The sequence below is a fragment of the Suricata suricatta genome, chromosome 8, assembly GCF_006229205.1.
Source record: "Suricata suricatta isolate VVHF042 chromosome 8, meerkat_22Aug2017_6uvM2_HiC, whole genome shotgun sequence".
Taxonomy (NCBI): domain Eukaryota; kingdom Metazoa; phylum Chordata; class Mammalia; order Carnivora; family Herpestidae; genus Suricata; species Suricata suricatta.
In genome coordinates this window covers 45,071,943-45,087,035 of record NC_043707.1, presented here as the reverse complement: position 1 = coordinate 45,087,035, position 15,093 = coordinate 45,071,943, and the positions used below count along the sequence as shown (strand labels likewise).

At 36.2% G+C, this 15,093-nt stretch overlaps 1 protein-coding gene across 3 annotated transcripts in view; it reads left to right on the top strand.

Moving 5' to 3' along the window:
- Positions 1-15,093, top strand: part of MAN1A2 (mannosidase alpha class 1A member 2) — a 164,396-nt gene that overhangs the window by 32,979 nt on the left and 116,324 nt on the right. For all 3 annotated transcript variants that reach the window (XM_029946784.1, XM_029946781.1, XM_029946783.1), the window contains exons 2-3: positions 439-694; positions 7,420-7,516. In XM_029946784.1, the coding sequence (XP_029802644.1) occupies positions 439-694; positions 7,420-7,516 (353 nt within the window). The remainder of the gene's footprint in view (positions 1-438; positions 695-7,419; positions 7,517-15,093) is intronic.

Sequence of the window (15,093 nt, the reverse complement as noted above, 5' to 3'; positions counted from 1 at the left end):
TTTATATTTGTCCCCTCTTCATTCTTAATTCTCTTTTTTAATTTTCTCTCCTCCATCACATTTTCTTTCTGGTTTCTCTCTCTCTCTCTTCCTCCCTTCTCCCCTTCTTCTACTTTTCTTTTTTCATGTGTCTTCTGGTAAGTTGCTGATTGCTCTTTTCTCTGTTCTCACTTGGTCTTGCAATTGTAACTTTTTCCTAGGTTCCCTCTTCTCCGGCCTTATAAAGTGTTTGCTGCTTGGCACCTAGGGCTGATACCAACTTACGTTTATCCTGTTGGGGCAGATAGATCTGAGTCTCTCTCACAGCTCATCCTTACTTTTTAATTGCAGGAGTAGAAAACATCTGTCAGCATTTGGTGAAGGAAACTTAAATTTTATAGTCAAAGATTGAAGTAATTAAGGGTTATTCTTAACTAATCTTTTTCTTTCTTCTCATAGGGAAGAAGAAGAACGTTTGAGAAATAAAATTCGAGCTGATCACGAGAAGGCCCTGGAAGAAGCAAAGGAAAAATTAAAAAAGTCAAGAGAGGAAATCCGAGCAGAAATCCAGACAGAGAAAAACAAGGTAGTCCAAGAAATGAAGACGAAAGAGAAGAAGCCACTGCCACCAGTTCCTATACCAAATCTAATAGGAATAGATGGTGGAGACCCAGAAGATAATGACATTAGAAAGAAAAGGGAAAAAATTAAAGAGGTAATAAGCTGAGATTTATGAGATGGAGTGGTTACGGTGTCTGCCTAAATTTTAACGTATATAAACATTGGTATCATTGGTGGTGGTGTACTTTGTTCTTGTTTGTTGCTGGGTCACGGTCGTATTTCAGATTCCACATTGGCAATAAGGGCTAGAAGTCTCTTTGTTAATATGGATTGTAATATAATTACGGGACACTGAAAATTTTGATATGGTGTTTGGATCGCTATGCCATTCTGTATTGAGAGATCTTTTGATAGTCAGCATTTTATAAATAATGTAGAATAGACCTGTAAATAATTTATTATTGAATAAGAAATTTCTTAAGGGTTGACTTACAAGGGACTCCACTAGATACTATGAAAATGTCCTCAGAAACATGCTTCTGAAGAATTCACATTCTGTCTGCCATCTTTTAAGGAACGGGTCATGAGACCCCTCGGCCGTACCGCAGAGTGTCTCCAAGAGTCTCAGAGGATTGAAGAATGGGAAGCAGTTGACATCAGAATTCTTTAAACTGTTTAATCTCAGAAGTCTTTCAATTTATTATTCTAGGAATTACTTGAGCATAAAGAGAATAACAGGGGGGAATGTCTAGTGAATATTACAGTTAAATTTTGTTACTAGAACCCCTGCTAATTCTTGGTAGGGTTGGCAATTGTGGTGCCTGTCAAGAAAAATATTTTGTCAGGTTGTAACAGCATCAACAATATTTTAGAGGGATTGTTTATCATAAAATAAGATAATAACTTTAGTTCAAATAGTCAGATATCTATTCAGATATATTCTAGTAATGAACATGAAAGATTTAGTAGGTACTTTAAGCTTACGATTTAGGCTAAGACCTTGATCCTGATAGAATTGAAATGGAGTTTTATTCTGATAGAATTGAAATGGAGTTTTATTCTGGAGTCTGGAGTCTGTTTTACGCACTGGCTGCTAAAGGCACTTTATTTGGATTATAATGGGGAAACATTGACAAGTTGCTGTGTTTTTTTTGTTTTTGTTTTTGTTTTGAGATGCCTCACTTTTTTTTAGACGTCATTAGAATTTATTGAAGTATTTTCTTATGTATGTAATAACTCAGATAACAGTGTGTGTTTGGGGGACTCCCAAGGCCACCTACAGCCTCAGTGTTTGCTAAAAGTACTTCCAGAACTCAGCAATGTTGTTCTGTTCATGGTTTGGGTTTATTACAGCAGTGGGAAGCAGATTAAAATTAGTAATAGAAAAAGCCCATAGGACAGAGTCCAGGAGACCTCAGATACACGTTACTAGGTGTCCTTTTCCAGTGGAGTGGTACAGACACTGCTTAATTCTCTCAGCAATGATGTATTGATGATGGGTGTGAAATATCGCCAACGAGCCTTGGTGTCCAGGGTTTTTATTGGAGGTTCCTTCTTGAGGCGTGGCTGATCTTAGTTCTCCCAGCTCCTCCAGGGGTCAGGCTGATACCACAGGGCCCAAGGCCCCTACCATAGATCACACTGTGAGCGTGAACTGTCTGACATGGCCCAATGCTTCACTTAAATGAAGATATTCTTGACAGGTAGGATAATACAATTTTAGTGGTTATTTTCCAGGAGGTTGGCACAGGACATATCTTTCTTTGGGATGTACAGGGTTTGGACAACCCAGACCTGGTGAGTTAACCCTTCAGAGCACATCATCATATCCAGTGGGTTTACAAGCCACTGCCTGTATAGACTCCTGTTAAACATTATTGTTACCGGTGTAGCACACAGATAAAGTTGAAACTTAAGCTGGGGATATGAACTGCAGGCTACCTGAAGGTTTCAAGAACTAGAGACATTGTTTACCTCTGAAGGCAGGGGTATAATGAAGTTGAAAACGGATTATTTGAAAGATTGAAGAGGTGCTCTTACCTCCTAGATCCTCAGTTCTCTAGTTTTGGCATCCTAGGTGCTGCCCTCCCTTCCCCAACAAAACACTAAAGTTTACCTTTTGGGGGGATGAATTAGAGAAGATCTGGATTTTGGGAACATCAGGTATGACCCAGGGAAAACAAAAAGAGTGGTTAAGGTGCAGGGTATTAAGTGAAAAGTGTTCTGAATATTGAGACCGCTTTCTTCTGAGCTCCCAGAATTCTGGCTACAGGTGTCTGTTCAGTAGGCAGGAGAATGGAAGACTTCTCTTTGAAGAGACTGGCCCCAGAGGACAGACCTGCACTGTTCCTCAGTGAGACCCCACTGGGTTTCACCTCCACTCCTTGGGATGAGGCTCAATTCAACACGTCTTGCATGTTCACTGATGGCCTTTATTACCTTTTGTTTTCCTCTTACTTGAAGAACAAAGATCACCAGACATTTCAGGCAAGTTCCTCATGTTAGAGAATAAAACAGATGGAAGAAAGGAATTCAGAGAATATAGAAACAATACAGGGAGGAAAGAATTCACATCACTGGAGTGGCAAAAAACGGAACTCATAAAGTCAGAAAAATAAGTTCTAAAAAGGAACACAGCATATGAAAGAGCTTTGGAAATAAAAAATGGGATAGAATTTTAAAATGCGGAAGAAGAGTTGGAAGATAAAATTGAGCAAATCTCTCAGCAGAACAAAGAGATTGAGAAAACAAGAAAATAAATCAGTCAAGAACATCTAACAAGTGATTAGATAGAGGAAAAAGGAGAGGAAAAGGTCAAAGAAACAGTTGAAGAGATTTGGCTGAAACAAAAGAATGTGAGTTTACAGATTGAGACAGCCTGTCAGCATGGAACAACAGTGAGCAAAAAAAAAAAAAAAAAGAAAAGAAAAGAAAAAGAATAGAAAAAAAGACTCCCACTGAAATTTTAGAAAAATAGGAATTTAAAAGCAGATCCTAGGGGTGCCTCGGTGGCTCAGTTAGGTGTCCCAACTCTTGATTATAGCTCAGATCATGACCTCACAGTTGTGAGATGAAGCCTGTGTTGTGCGCTGTGCTGGGCATGGAGACGGAGCCTGTTTAGGATTCTCTCCCTCTCTCTCTCTCTCTTTTTCTCTTTCTCTCTCTCTCTCTCTTCCCCTTTGTCTTGCTCTCTCCTCCCTCTTTCCTCTCTGCCTTCCCCCTCTGCTCCAGCCACCCCCCTATACATACTCGCTCTCAAAAAAAAAAAATAGTGATGCTAAAATTTAGGGAGGGAAAAAGAGGCTCCACTCAAAAGATGGGATCGTACACAATGGCACCTCGGATGCCTTAATCATAATTTTGGAAACCGGAAGAGCGTGGAGCAATGTCTTAGAAAGAATGTTCTATTCCGCCAACTTATGAATCAAATCTGAGGGTAAATTTAGTCATTTTCTCAGATTGCTCCTGGAAAATATGCTTCAGCACAAAAATAGGAAGAGAAGGGCTTTTGGCCATAGGGGACCTGTCACTAGAGAGGGAGAGGAAGGGCACTCAGGATGGGGATAAGGGACTCAGCAGGATGACTGCTGTGCTTAGGCCGAGATAACAGAAGCTGAGGGTGGAGCTGGAGGGCGGAGGGTGGAGAGCTTCAGGAAGGATTGATAGGGCAGAGAATAAAATGGAACTGAGTGTCTTATCTGATGTGTTTGATTATACTGAGACAAGGTGTGAAGCTCAAGTATAAATTAGAAGTAAATTCAGAATTGGTACATTCAAAACCTAAGCAAACAAAAAAACTCAAACCCTCAGATACGTAGGTAACAGCAGGAAAAAGAAAAGCTACTAATGTAATAATTATAAGAAAAGCATGTTGTTGATTGTATTGGGAGGGTGTGGCCCAGAGAAGTCTACGTGGGGGAGTGTATGTGGAGGTGGTAGTGGCATAAGAAAGCTAAAGTAGCTTAACTGTAAGAGTGTAGTAGATATTTAAGCGCCTTGTAAAAATCAAGAAAGGGCACTGTAAACTGTATTTCAAAATATAATGTTAGATAGAAAAAACAGGTGAAGGAGAGTGGGAATTATGAGTGGGGGAGAAATGGCAGGCTGTTAGATTTCTTTTAAGAATCAGCTTTATCGAGGCATAATATGTACACAATAAAATGTACCTGTTTTAAGAGAACTGCTTGGTGATGGGTTTGGACAGATGTACACACCTGTATAATGGTAACTGTTATCAAGATGTGAATACATTTACCGTCTAGAATGGCTTTCCTGTGTCCCTGTCTGGTCCGCCCACTCCTTGGTCCCAGGCAGCCACGGATCTGTGTTTAGTCATTACAGATTAGATTGGTCTTTTCTGGACTTTCAATGCAATGGAATCAAAAAGTATGTGATACTTTGTTTCTAGGCTTTTGCTCAGCATAATTTTTTTGAGACTCATCTATGTAGATTGCACATAATGGTAATTTTTATCTTAATAGTATTCCATGATATAGATGTACCATAATTTGTTTTATTTATTCACCTATTGAACATTTTTTGTTCAACATTGGATCCAGTTTTGGCTGTTATGAATAAAGTTTCTATGAACATCTGTGTATAAGTATTTGAGTACATGTTTTAGTTTTAGTTTTGACATTTCAGTCTGTGATCTGTTGCCAGTTAATTTTTTATTGTCTGAAGTAAAAGTCGAGCTTCAGTTTTTGCCTGTAGGACTTTCTAGGTCTTCCAGCATCATTCGTTGAAAAGATCCTTTTCCTGTTGAATGATCTTGGCACTTTGTTCAAAATCCAGTGACAGAGTCAGTAGATGTTGAGGGTCTTTCTGGGTTCCTACTTATTCCATTAATTTGTATGCTTATCCTTAATGCCAGTAGGAGACTGTGTTAAAGACTAACTTACAGTAAACTTGAACTTTGTTCTTTTAAAAATTGCTTTGGTGTTTCTGGGTCATTTGCCTTCCTAGAATTCACTTATTTATGTAAAATAAAAGGTTGCTGGATTTGGATTGGGATTTTATTGAATTTGTAGACTGAGAAGAATTGTTATCTTACAATATTCAGTGTTCCATGAGCATGTTACATGTTTTCACTTATTTAGGTTTTCTTTAATGTATCAGCAGTGTTTATTGTTCTCCATATATAATTTCTTGCACATATTCTATTATGTTTATTTCTAAGTATTTCATGTTTTTTGATGCTATTATCATCAACTTGTTTTTTTTAAATTTCCATTTCTGGTGTTCATTACTAGCATATTATATTTGATTTTAGTTTTTTCTGAACTTGTATTCCTGTTAATTTTATTGAAATCATTTATTCTAGTGGGTTATTATTATTTAATTGCTTAGGGTTCTTTTTATACATAGAGATGTTCTCCATGAACAGAAGTGTTTTTTCTTTTTCCTTTTTGATTGTTATGCCTTTTATTTCTTGTTAACACTGGCTACAACTTCCAATACATTATTCAAAATAAATGTGGAGAATGGACATACTTGATTTGTTCTCTACTTGAAGGGTTAAGAATTTAGTCTTAGGTATGACGTTAGCTGTAGGTTTTTTTGAAGATTGTGGGCATTTCCTTATAGTTTATTGGGTTTTTATCATGGACGGGTGTTGAATCTTGTCAGGTGCTTTGTCTGCCTTTATGAAAATGATTGTATGATGTTTTTCCTTTTATTCTAGTAACATGGATTCTGTTGATTGAGTGTAAATTAGTTGAGGTTAAAACTAGGTTTTACTGTACTTGACCATTATGTTGTGTCCTCTCTATATTGCTAATTTTTGTTAAGGAATTTCACATCTGTGTTTTTGAGATACATTAGTTTTTAGTTTTGTTGTAATATCTGGTTTTGGTGTCTGAATAATGCAAGCTGTAAAAAAACAAGTTGAGGAATATTCTAATGAATGATATACTGTGAATGAATAGATTTTTTGATATATCATAGTCCACTATTAAATAATTCACCTATTATGTAATTAACAAACTAGTCGATAGTTCAAACAAGTTGATATAAAAAATATTTATTAGCTTAGTGGCTCTAAACTAGGGCTTCAAGCGTGGCGAAATCCAAGTTTGTAGATGTTATTGTCAGTAATATGCATTTTATCCTTTTGTTTAGTACCTCTATGTTGGGAGAATGTTTAGCTCCCATCAGCCCAAGGTTATATGTTACATAGACCTTGAGATTGCCAAATGAGAGAGTCTCTTTATCTCCTGGTGTCTAAAACAATATGCGTAAAAGGACTTGATTCCCACTACTTGAATCACACGTACCTAGTCACTTTGTGTAGGTCAGGACTGGCAAACTACAACCTGCAGACCAAATTCTGCCTGCTGTCTATTTTTTAAAAACAAAATTTAATTGGAGCAGGTATATCCATTTGTTTATGTATTGTCTAAGGCTACTTTTGTGCTATAGTAGCAGGGTTAAGTAATTGCTAGAGATGGTATGGACTGCAAAGCCTAAAATATTTATTTTAAAGAAGGATTTTGCTGATCTTCAGTCTCAGGGTAAGGAGTTCTCTCGTAATTGGTTGTGGAATCAGAGCCCCTTGACTGACAGTGCCATCTAATTGCAGTGAGGGAGGGGAGCTGTTCCCAAGGGAATCGGCAGTTCCTCAAAGGAAAGAATGCTAAACAGGCACCTTCTTCCCCAATAAAAAGAACTTATCTTTTACACCCAGGTTTTTCTTCTGTTGTGTATACTGAGGTTAAACACGGTTACGTGTGTTATCATGCTAGTACAAATGTTAATAGAATAATATTCTGATGTAGGAAATACAGGAGAATGGGTAGGACTGCAGTAATAGATGTAGATCGATGAAATAACGGTCTGTAAATAATCAGAGTTGATGGATTATAATTTTTCCTTCCTCAGATGATGAAACATGCCTGGGATAATTACAGGATATATGGATGGGGACATAATGAACTCAGACCTATTGCAAGGAAAGGACACTCCACTAATATATTTGGTAAGGTTACTTCTTCTAACTACTGCATCCATTCTCTACCTCCATCTTTAAAGCAGGATCTAAGTTCTTAAGTACTTTCTAAAACCTGAACATTTCTATTTAATTATAATTTAAAGCAACATGAATTATTTATTTTTAATTTTTTTTTGTAAGCTTCAGTCAAAATTTTGTGATAGTTGCTGGAATATACAGATAATGTGGTAGATTTTCTCCTTACATATAGATGTTGTACTCATGTGCCAGCACAGTAATCTAGATAATGGCATGTTGCTTTGTGACATTTGGAAGACTTTTTCTAATGGCTATCTATGATTTCTCTTGTAATTTGTTGCTTGGTTATTTTCTGTAAAACATAAGATGTCCGAAAAGATCATTTCTCTTGGGTTTCAGACATGTTGGGATGGAAGAATAATGGAAATCTCTTAATACAATATTTAAATTAGAATCCATCACCTAATGAAATAAAGCATATTTCCTTAGCAGAGGTTACAAATAGGAAAGTTCCCATTGCTCTGTGGATGCCACAGTGTGAGACATTAGTGCAGGAAAAGACATTGTATTTAATGATTAATTAAAATTAGATCCTCTTTTCAAGCAAATATATATTTTTAATATTAAACTCTTTGATAAACTGTAAGTCTTTTAAAGGATTGGAGTATAAATGTGTACTGAAAATAAAAGTTGGATGTTCATTTTCTATTTGTTTTTTAAACCAAATTTCTCAGAACATATACTGTTTTAACATTTATGAAGGAGATACTGGTCCTAGGCAAAATAGTTGGTAAATAACATATATTATTTCATTTAAATAATGAAATGTCTAAGGAAGGATTGTTGCTGAATTTAAATTCAGAATAGAAATGAGTTTTCAGGGAACTAAAAATTCCATTCCTTATAAATCAATATAAATCTTTCAGTGAAAAAAGTGATGTTTCTTTCTTAAATGAATATAATTTTGTTAAAATCCTAATGGAGAAGTTTTGACTTCATTTTTTAATGAGAAGTAGTTTTGATTTGTAATTTTGTTAGACTTCTTCAAATGTAAACTTCATAGATCCCTCCTTGGTTAGGTTGGTAAGTAAATGGCAGGTTCAGGTGAGATCTTGCCAGGCGGTGATTAGAACACTTAATGTTGATTTAGTGGGTAAATGGAGAGTTAGCTATGAGATCCTAGAAGTTAAAGGAAGTTAGAGTTGGAAAGGAAAACTTTAAAAAATGAGCCCTTTCATTCTGAGTTAACTAGGTACAAAAGCAAGATTTTGCCAGTGGCCCTCCATTTTGGAGGAATCATGTAAATGGATAAGAAGTGTATTCCAGTAAAAAGTTTTGCCTTCTTTGCTACCAGTCTGGCATGAGATCAGTTACTTTCTTTAGGGGTTTTGTAATTTGGTTTGTGAATAAGACTATATAATTTCCTTTAGAACAGTAGTCATATACACACTAATAGTAACACTAATAATACTTATATAGTTCATATTGTTGTCAACTGAATTGTGTCTCCCATGAAATTGTATGTGGAAGCTCTAACCCAAATGTGATTATATTTGGAGATAGATCCTTTAATAGTTAATAAAATTAAATGAGGTCATAAGTGTGGGGCCCTAATCTGACAGCTAGGGCTGGAGCCCTTAAGGGGAAGAGACCCCAGAGTTCTCTCTCCCCATGCACATGCGCCAGGGAAAGGTCAGTGAGGACATAGTGGGATGTCGGTGAGCCTTCATCAAAATCTGGAACCTTGATTTGGACTAAGAGCCTCCAGAACTATGAAAACATAAATTTCTGTTGTTTAAGCCTCCTAGTTTATAGATTTCGTTATAGCAGGCCAAGCAGAGTAATAAATGTACTAAATGCTGAGGACTAGTTTTAGAGATTTAGGTGAATGAACTTATTTTGCCTTCAGAACAAGTGTGTGAGGCAAGTACTGCTATGATTTTTTCCATTTTCCAGATAGGGAAACTGAAGCACGGTTACGGTTAACTTACTTGCCCAAGCTCACACAGAAAATAATGGGGCCAAGATTTGAATCCAGGCAGTCTAGCGCCAAGGCCCTTCTAGCCACCGCTCCACACTGGCTCAGTAGACTTCAAAGTTAGACAAAAATTAATAGCAGAACACAGGAAAAATCCATTGCAAGAAAAAAAATTGTAGTGAAATGGTAGAAAAAGTGAAAATGCAGTCTGCAGAATTTTCAGTAGTCAAAATTAGGTTCTTATATCTTCTATTACAATTTTTGAGTGAGTGGTTACAAATTTTTTCAGCCAAATAGGCTAAGTAGGAATGGATCTTTTATTGTTTGTCTTTTATTTTTAGACATGTAGTTAGTTTATTAAAGGATTAATAAAGATTAAGACTTTGTTTCCCACCTACTCTGTTCCTTTTTTGGGTCTTGTTGCTCGTGAATATGATTTGGAAGTTTTTAAAAAATATTTAATTTTTTTCAAGGTTTATTTACTTAGAGTGACAGAGACAGAGCAAGCAAGGGAGGGAGAGAGAGAGGTTTTTGAGGAAGTGGTCCATTACATCTTCGTTACTGATGTTGTGTGCATAGAGTGGCTGGAGTATTGCCTTGCTATCTTGTGAATGTCTGTGGCAGCTGTCAGGATCATCCCCTTTCATGCCTAATGTTAGTAATTCCTGTTTTCTTTTTTTGTCCTGCTAGAAGCTTGGTTTCATCTTTATAAAAAATTTATCATGGTTTTCTTTATTTTTTTCTTCAAGTAATAACATGGTGTATTATTTTTTTACTCAAGTAATAACATGGAGTAGGACATTAGTTTCTAGCCTACAGTATAATGATTCAGCAGCTCTGTACATTAGTCAGCACTCACGGTGGTAAGTGTGCTCCTTGATCCTCTTCACCTCTCCCCCTCCCCTCCTCACCTCTTTCCCCCTCCCTTGCTCACCTCTCTGCTGGCAACCATCAGTGTGTTCTCTGTGTGTTTTTGTGTGTGTCTCTTTTTTACTTTGTTTTGTTTCTTAAATTCCACATACAAGTGAAATCACATGGTATTTGTCTGCCTCTGGCTGCCTTATTTCACTTATCATTATATCCTCTGGACCCATCCACGTTGTTGTAACTGGTAAGATTTCATTCTTTTTTATGGCTGAGTACTTTTCTATTGTATTGATTTTATCATGACTTTTATAAATAATTCTGCAGTAAACATAGGAGTGCACATATCTTTTTAAATTTGTGTTTTCATTTTCTGTGGATGAATACCCAGTAGTGGAATTACTGGATCATACAGTAATTCTATTTTTAATTTTGTGAACAACCTCCATACTGTTTTCCACAGTTGGTGCACCAGCCTGTATTCCCACTAATAGTACGTGGGGGCTCCTTTTTCTCCACATCCTCGCCGACTTGGTATTTCTTGTGTCTTTGGTTTTAGCCATTATGACAGGTGTGAGGTGATGTCATTGTGGTTTTGATTTGCATTTTCCTGATGATGAGTGATGTTGAGCATCTTTTCATGTGTCTGCTGGCCATCTGTGTCTCTTCTTTGGAAATATGTCTATTTGTTGATCTTTAAAATTTTTTTTAATGTTTTATATATTTTTGAGAGAGAGATTGTGAGTGGGAGAAGGGCAGAGAGAGAGAAAGAGAGGGAGACACAGAGTCGGAAGGAGGCTCCAGGCTCTGAGCTGTCAGCACAGGGGCTCGAATTCACGACCTGTGAGATCATGACCTGAGTGAGGTCGGATGCTTAACCAACTGACCCACCCAGGTGCCCCTTTGTTGATGTTTTTAATATTTCCTTTATGTTTTTAATTTCTTTGATTTCTGCTCTTTACCATTTTCTTTCTTCTGCATTTTTGAGTTGATTTAGCTCTTGCTTTTCTAATTTCATTAAGCAGAAGCCTGGAGTATGGATTTGAGATCCTTTTTTCCAATGTAAGCATTTAGTGCTATAAATTTCCTGCAGGCGCAGCTTTAGTTGTATCCCAAAGATTTGGTGATGTTGTATTTTACTTTCCATTTAATTCAATATGTTTTAAAATTTCTCTTGAGGAACCCTCTTGCACTATTGGTGAGAATGCAAACTGGTACAGGCACTCTGGAAAACAGTATGGAGGTTCCTCAAAAAGTTAAAAATAGAACTACACTATGATCCTGCAGTTGCACTACTAGGTATTTACCCAAAGGATACCAAAACACTAATTCAAAGGGATACATGCACCCCGATGTTTGTTTATAGCAGCATTATTTACACTAGCCAAATTATGGAAGGAGCCTAAATGTTCACTGACTGATGAATGGATAAAGAAAATGTAGTTTATATACACAAGGGAATAATAGTCATAAAAGAATGAAATTTTGCCATTTGCGGTGATGGGGATGGAGTTACCCAGTAATATGCTAAGTGAAATAAATCAGAGAAAGCCAAATGCCATATGATTTCACTCATGTGTGTAATTTGAGAAACAAAACAAATGAACATAGAGTAAAAAAGAGGCAAACCAAGAAGCAGGTTCTCTTAACTATCACTAGGGAACTGATGGCTGCCTAAGGGGAGGAGGTACAGAGATGGGGGAAATAGGTGATGGAGATTAAGGAGGGCACTCGTGATGAGCACTTCGTGTTCTGTGTGAGTGTTGTCACTAAATTCTGCACCCGAAACTAATATTGCACTGTATGTTAACTAACTGGAATTTTTAAATAAAAACTTAATTAAAAAAATAGAAGCACATGGGAAAAGCCATGTATTTTTCAGCTTGGGGAAAACAAAATTTCCCTTGAGTAAGTTGTTTAATTTTCAAATGTTCAGAGATTTTCCTTTTATCTTTTTGTCACTGAATTCTAGCTTAATTCCATTATGGTCAGAGAACATACTGTATTTCAGTTCTTTTAATTGTTGAAGATTTACTTTATGATGCAGAATATGGTCTGTCTGTCTTGGTGAATGTTCATTTGTGCTTGAAAAGAGTAGGTCTGTAGTCCGTGGTTACTGAGTAGAATGTTCTCTTGTTGGTTAGATCCCATTGGTTACTGGAGTTGTCCAGGCTTCCTCTGTGCTTGCTGAATTTCTGTCTAGTAGTTTTGTCACTCACTGAGAGAAGGGAGTTGAAGTCTTTAACTGTAATTTTAGATTTGTCTCTTAACCCCTTTTAGTTTTGTCAGTTTTTGCTTCATACATTTCTTATATTTATGTATTCTTCAGTGTTTACCATTTAGGATTGTTTTATCTTGGTAGCGCCACAAAAGCCTTAATACCAAAAAATACAAAAATCTTTGACCAAATATTAGTAAATCTAATTCAGCAAATGTAAAATGAATAATGATTTGTGACTATTGCATGGTTGGTTTAATATTCAGAAGTTAGTCCATGTAATTGAAAATATAAGGGAATAAAAGAGAAGAACCATTATGATCATTTCAGTAGGTGCAGAAAAAGCGTTTAGCAACACTCAAGATCAATCCATGGTAAAAACTCTCAGCAGACTTGGTTAGAAGGTAACTTCCTCAACCTGATTAAAGGCGTTAGAACACACACACACCCCAAAATGAAACAAATGGAAAAAATTTGCCACGTGTTTAATGTTGAAAGGCTAGATATTTTCCCCTGAGATTATGAATTAGGCAAGGATGTCTTCTGCTCTTTCACTTCTCTGTAACTTTGTATTTGGGGTCCTAGCCAGTACACTAAAGCAAGGGAAAGACAAAGTATAAAGTTTGGAAATAAAGACGTAAAACCGTCTTTACATGTAGTCAACATGATCACCCATGAAGAAAGTCCTAAGGAATCTAATAAAAAACAACAATAAAGTACTGTATTGAATATAATTTCGTAAGGTCATAGGATACAAGTTTAATATACAGAATAAATTGTATCTAAGAAACATTTTTTCAGGTTTATTTATTTTCAGAGAGGGAGAGTACAAGTGGGGGAGGGGCAGAAAGAGAGGGAGAAAGAGAATCCCAAGCAGACTCTGTACTACTCACGAACTGCAAGATCATGACCTGAGCTGAAGTCAAGAATTGGATGCTTACCCATCTGAGGCACCCAGACACTCCAATAAATTATATTTCTGTATAGTAATAAATAGTCAAAATACAATTTAAAAATAATATCATTTGCAATAGCATAAAAAAAAATGAACTGCATGTAGGTGATTTAACAAAATATGTGTAAAACTTAAACACTTAAAGCTGTGATTATTGAGAGAAATTTAAAAGGACTTGAATAAATGGAGAGAGATGCCATGTTCATAAATTGGATTACTCAGTATTGTTGAGATATCCCAATCAAAATGACTTTTTGTATAAATTGATAATCTGACTCTAAAATCTATATAAAAATGCAAAGCATATGTAATAGTAAGAATAATGTTTTAAAAGGAAGAACAAAGTTGAAGGATCATATCCTCTTATTTTGAGATTTGCTGGAAAGCCACAGTAATGAAGGCAGTACGGTTTTAGTGTAAGGGCAGACACAGAGATCAGTGGAAAAGAATAGAACTAGGACTGCATGTCTATGGCTTATTGATTTTCAGCAAAGATGCTCAGGTAATTCAGTGAGCAAAAGGATAGTCTTTCCAGTGAATCATGCTGGGTCAGCTACATATTCGTATAGAAAAATAACAAACCTGGATTCTTCATTGTATATAAAAATTAACTTGATATGGATCATAGATCTAAACAAAAGCAAAACATCTAAAACTTTCAGTAGAACGCATTGGAGAAAATCTTTGTGACTTTGAGGTAAGAAAAGAGGTTTTGGAATACAAAAAGCATAAACGATAAAAGGGGAAATTGGACTTTATAAAAATTTCTGCTCTCTGAAAGACATTAAGAAAACGAGAAGGTAAGTAAGCCACAACAAGCCTTGGAGAAAGTGTTTGTGACACACACACAAACACACGGGGATGTATTTAGAATGTGTAAATAATTTATATACCAAAGAAAGTTTATGAATAGTAATAAGCACATCAGTTGTCAGAGCAATTAAAATTCAAACCACAACATAATAAATGCCCTATACATTCATGTTGGAATGTGTAAAATTAAAAAGACCAACAACACCAAATGCTGACAAGGATGGTGGAGCAGCTAGAACTCTCCCGTGTGGGCGCTGGGCCTATGAAGCAGTGCAGGCCGGAGACCCCTTCGTCAGTCTCGTATAGAGTTAATTACCACACAGTGCAGCAGTTTTACTCCCACATATGGCCAGGAAGCTCACAGATGAGATCAGATAGTAGTTTTAGTTTTCTTACTAAGTGAGATTTTTGCATCCGTGGTATGCAAAATCCATAAATTGAATTTAAACTCTCTTTCCCTGTGTTCGATAAAAGTTTATGTAGGAGTTACTATCCTTAAAATTAAGGTAGAATCTATTGTATGGAACTTCCAGAGTGTGATACTCTTACAGTGGGTAGGTCACGGAGAACTTCACAATTTCCTCTGTTTCTTGGTCTGTTTTGCTTGTTTAGATTTTATGTTTATTTCCTAACCCAGAATTATATATAATAATACATTTTTATATAATATACATTACTATATATATTAAACATATAATGCATATATTCTTAGAAAATCATCAGTTTCACTCATTTTTTTCAAATTTATTGGTACAGTA